A 20,491-nucleotide genomic window follows, 5' to 3' on the forward strand; every position below is an offset into this window, starting at 1 on the left:
TTAACTCTCTCAGACTATCTAACAGTGTGGCAGCAAGAATGCTTGTGTAAGCCAGGCTGCTGTGTTCCCAGGCTGGTTCCCCTGCTGCCTAGCCAGGTGACCCTGGGCAAGTCTCTCACACACTTATACCTTGTTTGTTTGTTGTTATTGAGGTTCTTCTAAATGCACAACTAGACAGTTTATAAAACTAAATACCAGTGTCTTAGGGTGGTTATATTAAATAAGTGGCTATAGAAACATAGTAACAACTGTATGGTTGTTACTAAATACCTCTGAAGGTTATTTAATCTTAAACCCTAAAACGTGTCCTTAAACATTTTCCCAACCCCTCCAGCTTTCGCTTCCTACTTAATGTGTCATGTTTCACATTTGTGACTCATACATAAGATATTGTGGTGAATATTAAAATATAATTTTTAGATTACATTGGTTTGTTTGTGTCTGTGAGGGGTGGCACAAGCATGCATGCGCCACATCACTCCTGTGAAGGTCAGAGGACAACTTCCAGGAGTTAGTTCTTTCTATCCTTTATGTGGGTCCAGGAGATCAAACCCAGGTTGCCAACCTTAGTGACACACATCTTTACCTCCTTTACCTGTCGAGCCCTCTTTGCCAGCTCCAAAACATAAATTTTACATTTGCCGGTGTTGTGCCTTAGCTAATTGAGCAGAAATTTCAGAATTGATAAAGGATTGAATACATACTTTTTATTGTTGAAAGAGACCATTCCAAGACTGGTGGGATGACACCAGTGACCTGAGTTCTGTCCCAAGGACCCACATACAGGTGGAAGGAGAGAACCAATCCACACACACAAAGGGTGGGGGGAATTTTAAAAGGAGAGAAATGTCATCTTGCCATGTCCTTTTCATTTACAGATTATTCAGAGCTGGGAGAGCTCCCTCCACGATCCCCTTTAGAACCAGTGTGTGAAGATGGACCATTCGGCCCTGTACCAGAAGAAAAGAAGAGAACATCACGCGAGCTTCGAGAGCTATGGAGAAAGGCTATTCTGCAACAGATACTGCTGCTCAGGATGGAGAAGGAGAATCAGAAGCTGCAAGGTTGGTTTGGAGTTGGAAGCCGATCAGAACTGATGGTCTTAGTTGATCCTTTCACATGAGATTTACCCTTAAAAACAGCCGTCAGGATCAGTCTTAAAGCAACAAGAGATGGATGCTTGTCCTGTCTGTTTACCTTTTCTAAGTAGCACTGGGCCATTTACTTTCCAGACATTTAAGGGAATCTTCCTGTGTTATGTATTCCTCCCTGGCATCGTAAGTACCATGTCTGTAACTTCTGAAATATAAGCACCATTTAAGCTCTGAGCCTCAGAAGTGGTTTATGTTGATTGGTCGGTTGGTCTGTTTATTGTGATGATAGTTCTGTGGTGGGTTTATGGTTGTTTTTTTTTTTACCTTTTTTTATGCCCAGCCATAGTTTCTGCCAAGATACTGAGAATAAACTGATCCTATGTAAATACTTAAAGTGTATAACATCATTTTATGTGGTTGTTTAGTGATTTCCTGAAGAAAAAAAGTTATCTGAGCTTTACCTGTACAGATACCAACTGTAGGTGAACTTTCTCTGGACTGCCAGCACCAAAATAAAGACACAGAGACTTCTTATTCAGTATGAAAGATTTGCCTTAGCTAGGCTTATTCTTAACTGGCTCTTATAACTTAAATTAACCTGTTTATACTAATCTGCTCATTACCTTTCTTCCATCTTACTTGCTCTGCATATCACCAGTGAATCCAACCTTTCTTCTTCCCAGAGTTCCTCTCTCTTCCCAGAAGTCACGCCTGCCCTCCCAGCCTAGCTATTGGCCATTTGTCTCTTTATTTATTCAATCAGAAGGTGCTTTAGCAGCAACACATCTTCACAATGTAGAAAAAGATTATTCCACTAATAACCGATATTATCAAACTATAAGGAACTTAGAAAGTTTAGGTTTGGTTTCCTGTTTCATTTCAAGACTTTAATCGATAGTTGCCCTTTCCAGAGTAGCTCATGCATTCACACATGTGTCCCCTGTGGGAAACAAGCGGACTCTAGTGTGTAAGGCGCTGCCTGGATCTGAAGTCCTAAAGCTTTTGAGTGGGAAGTCTAACGCTTCTGCAGCAGGAGTTTCTCTCATAGTGACATTGCTTAAGGCAGTTGCAAAATTAGTGTGTTTCATTGAACATTATCCTTCATCACAGGTTTTTGTCCTTTAACAACGACCTTGAAGATTGAATAAAGTTGAAAGTAACTAAGACACCACATCTCATGGGTAATCTCTCAGAATGTGTTGTGTCCCATGAGGCCCTATTGGTTAGAACTCCGCGGCTCCTTTTTGCTGGTGTCACAGTGAGTAGCTGTCCCATCATGATCAGGCCTCTGAGTTGCAGCAGCACCAGATGCCAGGACTGCAGCTCCTGCTGCTGAGAAAGTGCAGACTGGTGAAATGCCAAGTGATAAAGACTCAGCATCGTTAGGTTTGATCAGGAAGCAGTGACCTGAAGGAACAAACCCTGTTGATGGGACTGTAGTCCAACAGTGTGTTGTGTGATGTTTACTCTTTTGGCTTTTTGGGGGGCCCACCACTCAGCTCCCAGGTAAATCACACACGGAGGCTTATTCTTAGCTATATGAGTGCCAGACCGTGCCTTGGCTTGTTTCTAACCAGCTTTTCTTATCTTAAATTATCCCCACTACCTTTTGCCTCTGGGCCTTTATCTTTCTTACTTCTGTGTGTCTTATTTTCCTTCTTACTCCGTGGCTGACTGGGTGACTGGGCCCTGGTGTCCTCCTCTCCTTGTTCTCTTGCTCCTCTCCTTCCTTGTTTCTCCTCCTATTTGCTCTCTCTGCCTAGCAGCCATCCCTATCCTTGTTCCTGCCTTGCTATTGGCCATTCAACTCTTTAGTGACCATCAGGTGTTTTAGACAGCTTCACAGAGTTAAACAAATGCAGCATAAACAAAAGTAACACACCTGAAAATACTGCCCAACAAAGCAGTTGGAGCGATGATTAGAAGTGAAGCCCGCGCTCATTGCTGAGAGGATCGAAGCTAAGAGTAGGCTTGTCTTGTCAGGTGCTCTAAGCCGTTGGAGAACAGGAAGGGCAGTTGTGAATAGGTCAGTATTAAGCTTTTCCTGCTTTATTCTTACTCCTTTTTCCTTGTGTACTGTTAAAGGTAATTCTAAAAGCAGGTATCTTAAAAACTTTTAAAGAGACAAAGAATATCTAAAGATGGCACTGAGTTCCCTTTGTGTTGGCCATCTGCTACTGGGTGTGGGGCCTGCCCTTGAAAGTGATCTGTGTCTGTAGTGAGACTCGCGTGGAGAAAACTAATTTTTCATTTGCAAGTGGTTATCAGTTAGAGATGGGGGTTTTGTCCCCATCTCTCAGCACTGGTGCCCATCTGGCAGTGCCCACACAGGCCCTGTGCATATAGCCACAGTTTCATATGTGCAGTCCTGATGTGTTTAGAAGGCCGTGTTTCCTTTCCCTCAGACTTTTATGATCTTTCTTCCTCCTCTTTGGTAAGGTTCCCTGAGCCTGAGGGGAGGAAACTGATGGAGACATCCTGTTTAGAACCGAGTGGTCTAGACTGTCTCACCTTGTCTGATTGTCCGGCTGTGGCTCTCTATATTTGTTTCTGTCTATTGCAGAAGGAATCTTCTCTGATTAGCCAGGACATTTATTTATTTATTTTGATGTTTTTGGTTGGTTTTGTTTTATCTTATGGGCCCTACATTATAGCTTCATACACACGAACACATATACACACACACCGAGGCATGGGGGTACTGACGATAATAATAAATAAAAACATCTTGTGGTCATAGCCTTACAAAGTGTGGCATCAGGTAAATAACATCTATGTATATGGAGATCTCTGTTGAAAACTGAAAAGGCAGAAATGCTCATTATGTGGGTCCTAACAGTGCTTTTCAGCCAGTCAAAATGAAAGCAGAGGTATACCTGTAGAAGGAGCGTGAGTCGGGCTGCCTCTTGGGAGTATTAGAAGTCATGACTATAATTGGTGAAGTAGAATCAGTATACACCAAAAGCAGAATGTGTGCTGCCTTGCCAGGGATGAGTAGGTGGATCAGCATGAGCAGCCGTGTGTGTGTGTGTGTGTGTGTGTGTGTGTGTGTGTGTGTGTGTGTGTGTGTGTGCTGTCTTAGTCACCTTGCCAGGGCTGTGATATTGCCTGACTGCTTGGCAGGTTTATTGGCAGTTCTTATTCTGGTGGTCTTGGAGTGTTTCTGTTTGAGCTCATTCATCTTACCTGTACAGCCCAGGAAATGCTTGTCTTGTGGTCAAAATGTAATCAACTTGCTAAATTTAATATAGGAAGCATCAATCCATTAGTTTGTGCCATACCTGTATTACTGAGAAATAATCAACAATAGCAAGCTGATTGCTTAAAATATTAAAATGCTAAAAATATTTAGGAAGCTTGGTAGGAGTGACTGGGGAGGCAGAACTTTCTCGTTGACATAGAAGCTAGGTCAGCCAGGACCCAATCAGAAGGTGCACCGTATACATGGAACCATTCATGCACTTCTTAAAAGAAGTTGAAGTTGCAGGTGTGAGTGACCCCTGAAATTGACCAGGATCCAAGCTGGTTTGCATGCTCTTGTTGAAAGAAAATAGAGGCGCCCACATGACAAAGACTTCCTCTCACTAAGCCTGCTTTCTGCTCTTTGAATATATGATCCAGTACTAATTACTGCTCCGGAAATCTTCCGTCCCAGAGCAAAGTTAACCACCATCTCAGTCTGTCTGTGTTGTCGACACTTGGCAGCTGGGATTGTGGTTTTTCCTAGGGACACGGAAAACTGGTGCTGATGTTGGGACTGATGCGTTGTCCTAGTTGACTTTCTATTGCTGTGATAAAACACTAAAAAAAGAAAGTCAACATGGAGAGGAAAGAGTTTGATTTTTAGGCTACCGTCCATCACCAAAAAAAAACAAGGACAGGAACTGAAGCCGAAGCCATGGAGAAATGCTTCTTGCTGACTGGCTTCCTTCACCCGCCTTGCTCAGCTACCTTTCTTACACAGCGTTCAGTCTCTGGATGGGGCACAGGTGGTATGGCTAGAGAAACATCTTCGCGTTTCTAAGAGGAGGAAAGCAGGTGGTTTCAATGTGCCTGTGCTGTTGGCTGCCTAAGCTTGACCTCGCAGCAGTGGTGAGCAGGGGCCTGGGGAGTCCTCCGGCTGGCAGCCCTGGGGCCTCTACTCACCTACGCCCCTCATCTCTTCCAGCCTCTGAGAATGATCTGCTGAACAAACGCCTGAAGCTTGATTATGAAGAAGTCACTCCTTGTCTTAAAGAAGTAACCACCGTGTGGGAAAAGATGCTTAGCACTCCAGGAAGATCCAAAATTAAATTTGACATGGAAAGAATGCACACAGCTGTTGGGCAAGGTGAGTGTGACCTTCTGTGATGGCAAGAAGAGCAGAGTGAAGGCATTTGCGAGCCCCATTTTTGTGACAGTCTGGCCTTTTCATCTTTGCTCACTGTGTTTCCAGATGTGTGATTGATTGATGTGGGTTCCACCACCATTCATGATCTTAATTACAGTGATGAAAATGCCCGGAAAACCAGGGACCAGTATGTTGACAGGAAAACCCAAGGCTTAGTTTTAGTTGCCTGTGAGCTGGATAAGCAATACGGTAAATTAATTAGGAAACTAAAGAGAAACCACGTGTGGTTTTTTGATGGTTGGGTTTGCTAGGGAAACAACAGAGTGCTCGGCTCATCTCGCGGGGGTCTGGGTTTGGACCACATCCAGGTAAGCACTTTGTAGTGTGATCTTCAGCAAAGATAACCTCTCTCTGTGAGCCCCACTTGGTTTTTAAATTTGTTTAAAAAGTTGTATTTCATTTTTAATTATGTGTTTATGTGTGAGTCTGTCTATGTGAGTGCCCATGTATATGTGTGAGTCTGCATATGAGTACCCACAGACGGCAGAGGCAGTGGGTGCCTAGAGTGTGTCCGTGTGAGTACCCACAGATGGCAGAGGCAGTGGGTGCCTAGAGTGTGTCCGTGTGAGTACCCACAGATGGCAGAGGCAGTGGGTGCCTAGAGTGTGTCCGTGTGAGTGCCCACAGATGGCAGAGGCAGTGGGTGCCCAGAGTGTGTCCGTGTGAGTGCCCACAGGCGGCAGAGGCAGTGGGTGCCCAGAGTGTGTCCGTGTGAGTGCCCACAGGCGGCAGAGGCAGTCAGTGCCCAGAGTGTGTCCCTGTCAGTGCCCACAGGCGGCAGAGGCAGTCAGTGCCCAGAGTGTGTCCGTGTCAGTGCTTACTGGTGGCAGAGGCAGAGCTATGGGTGGTTACATGATATGGATATCAGTCTCAGGCCCCTGTGAGAGCAGTAAGTACTCTGCGGTGCTGAGCATCATTCCAGCTGTGAGCCTCAGCGTGTGCGTGTGTAGGGTGTGCCTGATGATGGTGGCTGTGAAGAATAAATGCACTGAAACCCTGGAGCATGGCACCTGAGTCTGCTGTCCTAGATATGGGAGGAGGGAAGTGTGGGCGCCTTTCTCTGCCATCTGCCAGTCCAAAGTTGCTTTATCCCTGCAGAGGTGAGCACATAGCTTGAAATGAAGTCTGGAAATGGTTCCAGCAGTTTGTCACAAAATTTGTTTTTTGTCTCAAAAATCATGTGAGTCTGTCCTTTATCATTATGTTTCTCTCATTTTTTTTTAACTTACTAGGTTGGCATACTAAGTAATGGGTTTTGCCATTTCCATGACTGTGTGTCATTTACCTTGTTCCCAATTGTTTCTCTCCCCATCCCTCTGCCCCCTCCTCTCTCTCATTTTATTTTGGTCTGATTCATTGTAACTCCCTATGTTCCAGTAAACAGTATGATTTCTCTTGGTGAGCACTGGTGTGAGGGGGAGCCTTCTGAGAGTAATCTGTTGTACTTGATGCTCCTGAGATCTGCTCCATTAGTTTTGAATACCCAGGATCTGAATGAGGGCTGCAAACACAGATACAATGCAGGGTTTCCTGTGGTTGTGTAGAAGGAAGCAATGTGCATGTATTACTCACTGCTAAGAGGGCCAATAGGACTAAGCAGTTTTCTACCATGGTCATTTTCTTTTAATAAAGATTTTTTATTTTTATTTCTATGTGTATGGATGTTTTGCCTATATGTATGTCTGTATACCATGTGCATGTTTAGTGTGCAAAAAGGTCAGAAGAGGATGTCATCCCCTGGAACTGGAGTTATAGACAGTTGTGAGCCACCATAAAGGTGCTGGGAATCGAACCCAGATCCTCTGAAAGAGTGGTCAGTGTCTGGACTGAGCTGTAAGTCCATCCCTTTTAGACATCCTTAAAAACTTTCTGCTGTGCTGGGGGGATAACTCTGTGCCAGTGTAAGCCTGGGAGTTCACATCCCCAGAACACATGCAAGACTTATACAGGGGGTAACTACTCATAAGTCCAGCACTCAAGAGGCAGAGACCAGGGATTCCCTAGGAAGGCTGACTAGCTAGACCAGTCAGACCTCCAGGTTCAGTGAGAAACTCTGACTCCAAAGCTAAATGGAGAGCGATTGAGGAAGACCCTTGATGCCAACTTCTGTGGTCTGCACAAACACGTACCATGACCCCACACATTCGAACAAACTCATGCAAATAGATTGAATAAGTAAACAAAACCATTAACTGGGCTTTGACAGCAGTGTCCTAGTGCTCGTGGGTAGTTACTGCTAGTTTTGACCTCCCTTCCTACGAATTAAGGAGACTTGGGTGATAGTGGCCTCAGGCCCTCAGCTTGCAGGAATTCTCATCACCATGCCCAGCCGCATTTGGTTGAGCCGTGCCTCAGAGCGCTGTTCTCAAGTCCCATGTGTGTGAGGGATAGGGCTGGAGGCGTGTTCTGCACAGCTTTTGTGTGATCCTAGGTAGGAGTCCGCACTTCTGCCTCCTGACTGGCAGCAGGAGAGGCCTGGCCCAAGCTATCACTCTCGAATGGTCCTGCAGTGCTGATGGATCTGGCACCTGTTGTGGCTGCTGCATTGTGACCTTCGTGGTGGGTGGTCACAGATGGCTGTTTTGAAAAGTTAGGAAGCAGAAACGAGTGCACCGTCTTTCCCTTCTCACAGTTAGCTAAGTGACATGCTGAAGTGGTACCTCAGCAGCAGTAGCCTGCCCTCTGGCAGCTGCTCCAAATATTTGAGCATCTCAGAGGTCTTGCAAACCTGGGCATTCATTTCCTGTTCCATGTGGTGAGGGGACAATGGGCTCCAGGTAACTTGACCCGCGGGCTAGAGTAGGGCAGGGTTGTGAGGCACGTCATAGATTGTCATAGAGTATGGTAAGCAGGGCTGGTCTGGACCTCCTTTGACTTCTCTGACTTGGTCATTCCCTGAACGAGTGTAAACAGTCAGAGGCTCCGTCATCCAGTTTCAACACGCAAAGACTTAGCAACTTCAAACAAACGACCACTGCTTGTCCGAGCCTCAGACTTTTTAAATAATACTAAACCAAAACATGACTTTGACCTTCCAAGCAGAGGTAACTGTGAAACAGAAGACAGTCTTTGTGTAACTGATGAGGCTTTTCCTCCCAGTAGGGACTTAGAAATTTTTCCAAGTTAACATGAGATGGGAGTAGCAGGATTAAGGAGTCAACTTGGGAAAAGAATTCTGTGGAATATTAAGTAACTCCAAGTTTGATGGGCCTCAGATGACTTTTTGAAAGGCAGCAAAGTTCAGAATCCTAGAAGCAAATAGCTGTGTCTCTCAGTATGTTAGTGTGAAGTGGCCATAAGCAATCTGCAGAATGGGTCAGATGCAAACTCCACTTACCTTTGACCCAGCAATGCAATTCCCAGAAACTTATTCTAGAAATTAATCAGCCACAGATTGCTACGATAAGAATGCTTATTCTATTTTTTTTTTATTTGGCTGAAACCAAAACAAAGTGGCCCAGCCATGTGACCATCCATGCATCTTCCCTGGAAACAGCCCAGTGGGCGTTTCCACATGTAAGAGAAGGACAGTGCTCCGTCTCACAGTTGGTCTCTCACACAGAGACCTATGGCGATGCATTCGCTCATGTCTAGGTTAGAGGTGGGTGAGTGCGCCTCCTGGGCCACCGGGCACAGCGCCCTGTGCTAACTCTTGTCCTGATAGAATGAGCAGCAGGGGTTCTCCTCCCCACTTTCTGAAGCTTTCTGTTGAGAATGTTGGAAGTATATGTCCACCCTGGTTATGAGTGGGCTTATTGCTTTTCATCTTATACTTTTGCATTGTCAGAACTTTTCCCTTTATAGCAGTAAGCGTATATTAGTTTCACATTGGTGAAATAGTTATTCACACATGAGCTGAGTGAACAGTCTCTTGCTTAGCCAGAATTCCCTGCCTGCTGGCCTTCTATGACCAGGTTTCCTCTTGAGCTTAGTAGAAAGCAAAACTGAGCATGGGGGAAGATGTTCCAGGACATTCTGAGCAAAAGCACTGGGTCTGACTGAATGACTTTGCTTTCTGTCTCGGATTTGGCTAATCCTGCAGTATGAGAGTATCCGGTGCTCACTGGTAGCATGACCAGTATTCTCTTCCTCCCCAAAATAAATCTCGATAAGATAAGGGGAATGATTTAGGAAGAAGAGGAAACTGAACATCTCCTAATTGGGAAGAATTTCCAGTCTGCCAGAAAGTATTTGGTGAAAAAGCCCCACTATAAATTACTCATCATGCTGACTGTGACCTTGTGCACTGTTTGCTTTTAGTCGGAGTTTGAAGTATTACAGGTTTGCTCTGTGTGTGTGTGTGTGTGTGTGTGTGTGTGTGTGTACATCTAAGGCAGACCTGAGCAGGAATGGTAAGCAAAGAAAAAAGAGTAGATTGATGTAAGAAAACAGCTGTTAGGGGCTGTTAGGTTCCTGTTGCTGGCACAGTAAATAATTACAGACTCAGTGGCTAAAACACAAGTTAGCCAGGGAGCGGGTCTGGGGGTAGACGTTTGTGCGCAGGCCTGATGACCTGAGTTCAGTCTCTGGGTTCCTCAGAGTGGAAGGAGAGAACCAGCTCTTGAGAACTGTCTTCTGACTGCCACACAAGCATGGTGGCACACGTGTGCCTACACTTAAACACACCCAAAGGTTTTCTTTAAAATAAGTGTCAAGACCTGTACACATTCAAGACACACAAAATTCCATTATTGGGAAGGGGAAATGAACATGAAATCCCACCCCTAACCAACATGCAACTGATAGCTGCTGGCAAAAGAAAAATCAGTTTTCTCCAAGAGTATGGCAAACTCCAGGCCAGGCCCCATGATCTGAAGTAGTTAACCAATGCAAAACAGACTCCGTAGGTTTAGAGAGGGTTTTTTTTTTTTTTTTTTTAATGTGTGCTTGTTTTGGCTTGTTTGTTTTTCTTGTTTAGAGAAAGAGAAAGAACATAAAGTTAGGGAGGCGAGGAGGTTCTGAGAGAAGCTGGAAGGGAAGAATATGGTCAAGATATATGAAACATTTAAAAACTGGGGAGAAAATGGAGAGTGACATTAATCAGAATGTATTGTACACAAGTACAAAAATTGTCAAATAAATTTAACTTTAAAAAGTAAAACACACACATTTTTTTCTCTCTTTCACAGTTCTGCAATCCCAAGTCCAGATGTCAGCCCCACTGTACCTGGCTTTTCCAGCTTTTGCTGGCTGTAGCATTTTTTTTTTTTAAGATTTGTTTATTTATTATGTATACAGTGTTCTGCCTACATGCATGCTGGAAGGCCAGAAGAGGGCACAGTAGATCTCACTGTAGGTGGTTGTGAGCCACCAAGTGGTGGCTGGGAATTGAACTATGGACCTCTGGAGGAGCAGGCAGTGCTCTTAAGCACTGAGCCATCTCTCCAGCCCCCAGCTGTAGCATTTCTTGACAGAAACTCTCTGCTTCCATGGGCACACTGGCTTCTTTTTTCAGCTCCTTCTCTGGGTGCTGCTGTGAGGGACCCTTTTCTCAAGGTACAGAGTTGCAATTACGGTGATGATGTCATAAGTCCTGGCTTTAGGTACATGTACAGAAACAAAGCCACTAGAGGTTTCAGGGTTAGGAAATGGATCCTGCTCAGAGTCATCAAGTTAATGCTGAGATAAACATTTAGAGGAGGTGTGGGATGCAGTCACTTAGTTAGGTCTTCCTTACGTTTCTCCCAAGCTGATACACAGGGTGGGGAAAAACCAACAACTGTCCAGGTACCCTGACCCACTCAAGATAACTTCCTTCTGGTTGGTTCTCTTTCTTTTTCCTTCATCTTGGCTTGCACGCCAGAGGCTGTGAGATCCCAATTGCTGAGATACACGGAGCCGCTCGCTTTCACCTGAGCTCTATCTCGCTTTGATTCACTTCCTTATCCCTCTTTCATTTCTTAGAGCATCGTTAGTTGGCTTTAGGTGGGGTCGGGATTTCTGCCATACTCACAGGTTTGTCCTTTGCAGAGTATGACCTGCTCAGATCATAATGTATCTTTTGGAAGGTGAAAAACAAGAAGGAGGGCTAAGGGGAGGGGAAGGTAAGAGGTGGGAGGGATGGAGGGGGAGAAGCAACACTTTTTCTGTTGCTTCCTGTACAGTTAATTCATAATGGAACAAGAATTTCATTCACTGGAGGCTAGGGGGATGGTGCAGTCAGTAAAGAGTGGTCTCACAAGCGTGAGGACCTCAGTTTGGTTCCCAGAACCCATGTCAAAGCTGGGAATGACCACACATGGTTGTAATCCCAGCTAAGGCAGAGATGGGAAGATGCCTGGGGCTCCCTGACCAGTTTAGCCTACTTAGGTAATGCAGCCCAGTGAGTGACCATGTCTCTGAATAAAGTGGATGTGTACTTGAGGAACAGCACCTGAGGGTGCATGTGTACCCATACACACATGCCCCTGGACATGTATAGGCTTGTATACTCACAAAGAACACACACTACACACGAATTTGCAGTCACGGGAAAGGACGCAGTTCATTTTTTTATCAATGATGGAATTCTGTGCATAAAGTCTGGTTTAGCATTTTCTTCTCTGTTAAAGGTGTGCCACGCCATCACCGGGGTGAGATCTGGAAATTTCTAGCCGAGCAGTTTCTCCTTCGACATCCACTTCCCAGTAAACAGCAACCAAAGGATGTGCCCTACAAAGAACTCTTGAAGAAGCTGACCTCCCAGCAGCACGCCATTCTCATTGACCTCGGTGAGTCTGCCCTCCCCCTAGAGACAAGAGGGGATGTTCCACACTTGAGAAATCTGGAGAGGTGGCCAGGTCGTTTAGTAATCTGCAGTTGAGTGCTGAGACTTCATTTCAAAACCCTCCAGTGGTCACAGACGTCATCTGAGAGGGCATAAGCATCTCCCTTTTTGCATGGTGGCTGGCTTGTTCTGCTTGGCATGTTCTGGGGCATGGAGAAGGGTGAGTGGTCATTAAGGATGTAGAGACATAATTCTGCTTTAGTTCAGTAATTCATATTTCCACAATGGTTTATGGCCCACTGAAGAAGCATCCTGGGAAACACCCTGGCTTGGTTTAGTTACAGGAGAAACACACTAGTTTGGCTTAGTTTCAGAGAAATGCACTGGCTTGGTTTAGTTTTAGGAGCATCCCCTGGGCTGTGGTGTGCAAACAGAACTCATCAGAAAAGCTGTAGAAAGCTGTGTGTTTGCAGTTTCATCTTGGAAAGTGGACAGTGCCTTACTTCTAGAATAGCTGTTAAAACACAAGAAGGAAGCAGTGTGCTGGATGTCTTTGCAGTTGCCATGGGGAAGACCTCACTGACTTAGAAAGGAATTACTTTGAACAAGAGACGCTCTGACTGCTGGGTGGCTGGGTGCCCTCTCCGCCCTCTCACAAGGCCTGTCTCTGCTGCAGGGTGCTGGCTCCATGGCTGCAGCTCATTTACTGCTGGTGGAGCATGCCGTCCTGCTTCCAGAGTGTCAGTTCTGGGTGCCGAGGCCGTCTCTGCCCCCCCCCCCGCCCCCAGGTCCCTGTCTTTGCTCAGGGCACTGTAGTGGCCCCGTTCTATGGGTACTTCCCTTGCTGCAGCCACAATGGAGAAGGCGGGCTGGGTCAGCAGGAGTCAGTTTCAAGCCATACACTTCATGCTTCCATACAATCTTCAGGCCACTCTGTAGTGCTGGCTTTAAATGACATCATTCACATTACACACAGATAAGTGCACAGAGAGATCCTATAACCTGGATAAACAAATATTCCAATAAGCAGTGTGACATGAGAACTTTGTTCCCTCCTGACCCCTGGTTCTGCTCGGTAGGACGCAGCCATCCATGGCTGCACGTGGGCTGTATTACAGTACACTCTCAACCCAAGGACAGTGCCCCACACGTAGTAGGCACTCGTATCTTTCTACCACGTTAGTTGGGAGGCACTCTCACACGCCTCCCTCCTCCTCTCTGGGAACCTGACCCTCTGTCCTCAGAAATGAGGAAACCGACATTGAGCAATCAAGTCCCATGGTCGTCAGAGCAGAGGTACTGGACCTGCCCCCTGTCATTCTGCCATCCCTAAGACTGCCAAGCCCAGCAGGCTCCATGTTGCCAAGGAGATGCTAGGCAGGTAAAGGGTGATGCTGACAGGCATGACAGGCCTCCAGTCAAAGCCCATCTGGTACGGTGACCCTGAGGGTGGATGGCTGTTTGTACGTTGGCAGGTAAGAAACAGAAACAGTGACATCATGTTCCCATCATGTGACGTGAGCTGAAGTGGGGGTTAGGAGTGTGACAGGGAGTGCCCCCCCCCCGCCTCCATAGCTTGGGAGGAGGAGAGGAAATGGGGGCGAGACTTCCCTCCCTGTTCTGCATTTTGTTCCATTGACTTCCTGTCTGCCTGGCCCTCACACTTCCTGGGCATGGTCAGCCCTCTGCCTCAGACTGCTTGAATGTCACCACTTTCCTGCAGAAAGAGCATGAAGTCCAGCTTGGCCACACTCCCCGCCCCAACCCCCACCCAACCAGCCAGGTCTCACCCTAGGAAGTAGTGTTTGTCTGAGCCCAAGCTCAGTGGCCTCTCCCCTAGAAAACAGCCTGATTCACATCCTCTCTGCCCCTGCTCGGCCCCACCCTCTCCCTTCTGCTCCCAAGGCCAGCTACACCCAGCCCCCACTGTGTTGACCCTTCTCTTTCCTCACCTCTGGCCCAGTGCTTGCCTGGTCTCCACTTTGGATGGTCTCCAGTCCTCCTCCCAAGGGTCTAAAGAACCTCTATTTGCAGTAATCCGTGTCCCAAGTTACCTCCACCAGGCTCCTAGTGATCCAGGGATTCTGCCAGCATTAGCTCTTGTCCCTGTGTGAACCAGAAATCCTGGTTGCTGGCCCAGACCCAGAATTGGAGCGGGTGCCCTTCTTCAGGGCTCTGGCTCTGCTGTGAGTTGACATCAAGTAGGCTTGGCCCAGAAGGCCTCCAGCTCTGGCCACTGTCCCGACCAGCAGGATACCCCGAAGCTCAGCTCACCCCACAGGCTCTTGTTGAGCCCATGCCGCTGTGTACTTTGTATGTAAATCAGTTACTGGGCCTAGGGAAGGTGTATGCTATAGAGTGATGTCACAGTCTATTTCCTTCAAAGTGGCTTTCCTATACTGGCCGGAAGAAAAAACATCACTGATGGGAAGTATTTGGCTTTTCATGGGTTTGTTTTCCTGTCTCTTGCTTTATTTTATGAAACTGGGCCTTTTGCTTAAACAGCTTTTTGCAAGATTTGTTCCTTCAAGGAGTAAAAATAGTCAACCTTACAGTTTAGTAGTGTTCTCTGGTTTATAAAGTGTGATTTCAGATGTGGCCTGACTTCACCTCTGCATGGCCTGCTGTGAACTGTGCAGTTAGTTTACTGTGGACGCAAGAGCTGGGGCAGGCTCTGTGCAGAGTCCTTAGTCTTTGTGCCTCATGGCCTGACTTCCTAGCTCTGCTTACTGCTTTCTTATGTGTCTCCTGGCATTTCCTTCAGCACAGACCACAGCCAGCCCGGAGAAAGCTACTAGGCTTAGCAGGTGTCACCCTGGCTCCAGCTCCATCTTCTGGCCTGACCTCCTGATGACAATAGCCTTTCTGCTCAGCTCTGTGACTTTCCATCCTGGGTGCATAACATGGACTGCCAAGACCCTGTCTGGGGCTCCCGATCACTTCTGGCTGTTGATGGGGGTTCCAAACATCTTTTTTGGTAGCCATCCTGCACGTCAGAAATTATCTGTCTCTACCAGTGACTTTGCGCAGCCTCTCCTGTGATGGGGGTGAGACGGGGGACAGGGGCTTGGTAGAAAGACCACAACCCAGTCCAGAGACACAGAAACACGATTGAGTCGGAGCAGAAGTTGGAATTGCCCTTCCTTCTCTGTATCAAGTCCTTGCAGTCTTTTTTTTTTTTTTTTTGGTTTTTCGAGACAAGGTTTCTCTGCAGCTTTGGAGCCTGTCCTGGAACTAGCTCTGTAGACCAGGCTGGTCTCGAACTCAGAGATCCGCCTGCCTCTGCCTCCCGAGTGCTGCGCCACCAACGCCCGGCTAGTCCTTGCAGTCTTGTTACCATATAAAATGACTCGGTGAGGGTCCCATGAGTCTCTCAGTGGGTTCCAGTTCTTTGCTCTTTTCCTGAGTCGGGATCTCACCGTGTGGTCCAAACCCCAAGTCTCCCTGCCTACATCCCCATTGCCTCAATTGCAGGTGTGCCGCCATTTCTGATCTCAGAAACATAGTTGATGGGCTTCTTAGAGATGCTTCCCCTGTGAAACCCAGGCGTGGCAGGGTTGCCTGTGCTAGTGGGGAGAGGCAGAACATGACCATCAGAGCCACTCGGGCGCAGGGTCAGCCTAGGTACTGTCATGTCATGTCTTTCCACTTAATGTGTTTTAACCAGAGGCTTTAAACCTGAGGCAGAATTTTCGCTGCTTTTTTGGAATTCATAAAAGATGAGCAGGTCTTTATTGCTAACTGGGAGGTACAGTAAAACAGGTGAAAAACCTTGATGGCAAAAGACAGAAATATGCCTAGAATTTGTTCCGCAGCCACACTAGCCTGTGTGTCCAGCCTGAGGCTGGACTCTGTTCTGTGGAAATCAGTTAAACATCACAGATCTGGAGGGCAGTAAATTCCTGCTCCAGCAGTGCCACGAATTAATCGGAAGTGCTTCTGATATTATCGAGATCTCAACATGAACTCACTTTGTTTGGTCATTCTAAATATGCCCTGGGTGACTGTTAGTGTCAGCTGTCAACCCCACAGAATCTGTAGTCACCTGAGCAACTGGCCTCTGGGCAGGGTGGTTATCTTGATTATGGCCAAGCGCTGTGCCAATTAGATGGAAGATCTGTCCATCTAATTGTGAGGTAGGACACTCCCTGAGCAGGGCATTCTGGACTGTGTGGCGCAGAAGACAGCTCAGCACTAGCACAGGTGCACTCGCTGCTCTTTTCTGACTCGGATGCAATGTGGCCAGCTGCTTCCAGTGCCTGCTGCCTTGACTTCCCTCAGCTGCGAACTCAGATAAATCCTCTCTCTCAAGCTGCTGTGTCAGAGTGTGCTACCGCAGCAGCGGCGGTGGTGGCAGCAAGCACTGAGCCAGGCTGTCACCTCATGGCGAGGAAACAGTGTGAACGATAAATGAGTAAAGCGGAGTATGATGTCCTTCCTTTGCCGCACCCTTCCAGTCAGCCGATGGTCTCCAGAAACTTCTCAGTGGCCATCTCCTCCCAATGCCTCAAAAGACCTCTGGGGTTTAGTTTTCAGTGCCAAGACTCCCGCCATATCTGGTCGGTGGTGGGTTGGCGCAGGTGCTCACATGCAGAGCCCCGCGAGCTAGTCCCAGGAATCATGCTAACTCCAGTGCCTCTGGACACTTAGGTACTTAGGACAGAGTGCACACGTGCCGGCAGCTGCAGTTGCAGTTGCAAAGGGTCTTCTTGAGCACCTAGATGTGCCGTGCACTGTAGGAAGCTCATTGGAGTGGGAGGGCACACAGAGCCCAAATCTGATGTCCTGCTATATCACTTTCCACTTATGCCTTTGACACAGGGTCTCTTTGAACCTGGGGCTAAGCTGGTGGCCAGCAAGCCTTCCTGACTTCACCTACCTGCAGTGCTGGAATTACAGGCATGCTTGTGACCACATTCGCTACTTGTGTGGATTCTGGGAGTTTGAGCTCTGTTTTCTGTATTCATGCAGCAAGTGCTGTTACCCACCGAGTCATCTCCCTAGTCCAGGAGTTTCTTTGTGCCCATCTGACAGTTTCCAACTACCTTTTTTTTTTTTTTTTTTTTTTTTTTTTTTTTTTTTTTGGTCTATAAAGGTAGCCTGCATCTCCTTTAGCAGAACTTGAAGGGACCCACAGTTCTCTACCAAGTCTCATGGTAAATTATAGCATGTAGTTTACTAAAGAAGGAGGTCTTATTCCGGTGAGTTTGTGCAAGGACGCCTCAGTTTCTTACTCTCCTCTGGCAGGGTCTTCTAGAGCCAGTGGTATGCCTAGGGGTTATTGTGCCAGACTCATTGCAGGAGAGACTTGGCCTTGGACTTTCATTTTATTATTTCCAAAGTGTGCCAAACAGCGCATAGCCACTGCTGGTTTACCTGTGGTCAGCAGCTTTGAATGAGAAGTGAGGCCCATTGGACCACGAATGCCCCAGGTATACATCCCACAAGGTCCGGGGGCTGTGTCTGTGAGGTGACTAAAGGAAGACCTGATGAGGGACGCGGTGTGTCTCCCTCTCCTCCCTGGGGCCGCCACACTAACACTGGCTTCACGGGAGTGGCTTGCCCAGGAAACGTTTTTTAACCTGGATGGTCCTTCACTTCGCAGTAACCAACCTTCCCCCTTTCTGGATTTGCAGCCAGGAAGGCAGATCAGCTGTGTTTGCCTGGGACAAGGGTTTCCTAACTTGGGAGGTCAGGATTCCTTTCTTTCAAATTGAGTAGCCCAACAAGCTTTGCCTTATATGGAAAATGTGTTAATATTTACTGCATTAGAAATTAAAACTGACACAGTTAAAAAACCTTGTTTTTGTTTTAAAATAACTAGCTCACTATACAATGAAAAACAACTGTCTTCCGAAAGAAATCAGTGATGGTTTATGACATTTGTGTTAGTTTTAAAACAACTTTCATAGCTTACTTAATAGGACCAACAGGATTATCGTGTTACCTTCATTTAGTCTGCTCTGCTTATATTCTTTGAAGAAAACAAAGAAAGGACCGACTTTATATGGATCTGAAGTTGAAAACAGAAAGGTGACTCTCACAAACTCTAAGCAGGTTTCACAGACTCCCAGGATCCTCTGGCTGAAAGCGAGAGGCACAGGGCTAAAAGAATGGCAGATAATGGGGTGGTGAGGTGGCTCGGCTTGCCTCCATGCCTGACAAACCAGGTTTGGTACCAGAACCCACAAGATTGGAAGAGAGAACTGACTTCTCCAACTTGTCCTCTGGCTGTCACATGTAAGATGTACATACCTTTGACTTACCCAATAAGTAAGTAAGTAAATAAACATCTTTTGAAATAGGGAAGAGGGGTATTCATGCTGGTTGGCCTGTCTCAGGGTGTGCTCCCGTCTGCCTGTGAACCGGTGAGGGAACGGAGTGAGAAGGGAGAGGGCGTATGCTGCCTGCTTCTGATAATCCAAGGAAAGCGATACTCTTGGCCTATTCAGTTCAGAAGCCAAAAGTGACTGTGGAGTTCTTGAAATGTGATGAGACCAAAGTAAGGTGTGCTGTCATTCACAAGAACCACGGGGTTCGGTGCCATATGAAAAGAGAAGGCAAAATGCCTTGATGTTTTCATTTTGGTTACATAGTGAGATGATAATATTGTATATGTTTAATTAAACAAAACAGCTTATTCAAAATAATTCTACTTGTGGCTAGAAAAGTATTGTTTGTATATGATGTATATGTGTGACTAGGTGTGCCATGGTACATGTGTGGAAATCTGAGGACAGTTTTGTAATGTCAACTCTCTCCACCCATGCATGGGTTCCTTAGGTCACCCGGCTTACATACAGGGTGCCTTTACCCGTTGAGCTATCTTGTTGGCCCTACCTGTAACTTTAATATGGCAGCTAGGCAGTGTTAAATTCTCATTATAGCTTGCAGCATAGCCATATGCGCCCATCACTCAGAGCTTAACAAAAGTAATTGCCTATTCTGCTCATGTGCACACCTTCAGTGGGGTCCACAGTGGAACAAGGTCTTGGAGACCCTGGGAATCTCCCTCCCAGGTCTCAAGGGCCTAAAGGGCATATCTGGGAGTAGGAAACGAGTGTGTGCACCCAGACTGATGGAGGGGAGTGTTTGTTCTGTGTGCACAGCTTACTTCTCCTGAACAGTAGGGTGACTGCACAGAGTATTTGGGGAATGTGTTGGAGGAAGAGGTAGAAGAGACAGGAAGGGAACAGCGATTGAAAAGCAGGAGCCTGTGGCTGGTTCAGCCACGTTTCATCAAGATGAAGTAGGTGCTTTCTAGAGAAGCTGAGGACAAACCTGTGGCTTTGTCCTCCTGCCCCGATGCTGATGCTCAGGAACTCTGGCTAACAGTTGCTGTGGCCCGGGTGACCAGCCAGGCCATGGATCTCACCTGTGTCTACCCTGGTCCTGTGCCCCTCTGTAATTTTTTAATGTGTCGCTTTCTAGTCACTGTTCCTTAGAAATCCTCCTCTCCATCTGTCACCAGGATGTCACAAGAGACTTTCACAGGTATCAGCAGTAAAAGACTCCTGAATGAAACAAGGCAAAAAAAGTTGGTTTTAAAACTTACTTTATATTTTAAACTTATTTATGACAGCTTTACCTATTTGTGCACACACTTGTGGCATAGCACACATGTTGATTGGAGGACAACTTGTAGAGTTAGTTTTCTTCTCCTGCCATGTGTGTCCCTGGAGATCACAATCCAGCTGTCAGCTTGACGACAAGCCCCACTGAGCCTCTCCCTGGCCCATTTGATTTCGGTATCAACTTTGTGGAAATAGTTATGATTTTTCTTTCTTTCGTTCTTTCTTTTTTTAAAAAATGTATTTACTTATTTGTGTGTATGTGTGTCCATAGAGATCAGAGGGGGTATTGGATAAGTCTCCTGGAACTGGAGCCACAAGTGGTTGGAAGCGCTGTGTGGGTGCTGGTGCTGAGAATCAAACCTGGGTCATCTGAAACAGCACCAATGCTCATGACCACTAAACCATCTCTCCAGCCCCATGATCTTAAGACCTGTTTTATCCCCTGTTCAGAAGGTCACTGTTTTGAGTATAGGAGAATACCTACTATCCCTTGGCCTGTATGAGATCTCAGCCTCTGGTTTAAAAGTATAGAAGAATCCCGTGGTGAGACCCACTTGTGGACAGAACTCATGGTCTAGAAAGGCTTGTGGCAAAGATCTGTCCCAGTATATGAATGACACGGGCTAGGGTTGATGTCTAGAAAGAACAGTGCTCTTAAGAAGTAGGGCTCTGTTGTCAGGACTAGCGACTTTCTTCTCGTTTCAATCCAAATGTGATTGAAACACAA

At 46.6% G+C, this 20,491-nt stretch overlaps 1 protein-coding gene across 3 annotated transcripts in view; it reads left to right on the top strand.

Annotated features, from left to right (window-relative positions):
• The window catches only part of Tbc1d1 (TBC1 domain family member 1), a 176,598-nt gene that overhangs the window by 134,216 nt on the left and 21,891 nt on the right, over window positions 1-20,491 (top strand). For all 3 annotated transcript variants that reach the window (XM_050149798.1, XM_050149799.1, XM_050149800.1), the window contains 3 exons: window positions 879-1,064; window positions 5,263-5,424; window positions 12,036-12,194. In XM_050149798.1, coding sequence (XP_050005755.1) covers window positions 879-1,064; window positions 5,263-5,424; window positions 12,036-12,194 — 507 coding nt within the window. The remainder of the gene's footprint in view (window positions 1-878; window positions 1,065-5,262; window positions 5,425-12,035; window positions 12,195-20,491) is intronic.

This window comes from Alexandromys fortis, unplaced genomic scaffold (genome assembly GCF_014885135.2).
Source record: "Alexandromys fortis isolate MF-2015 unplaced genomic scaffold, M_Fortis_MF-2015_v1.1 scaffold_0, whole genome shotgun sequence".
Lineage (NCBI taxonomy): Eukaryota > Metazoa > Chordata > Mammalia > Rodentia > Cricetidae > Alexandromys > Alexandromys fortis.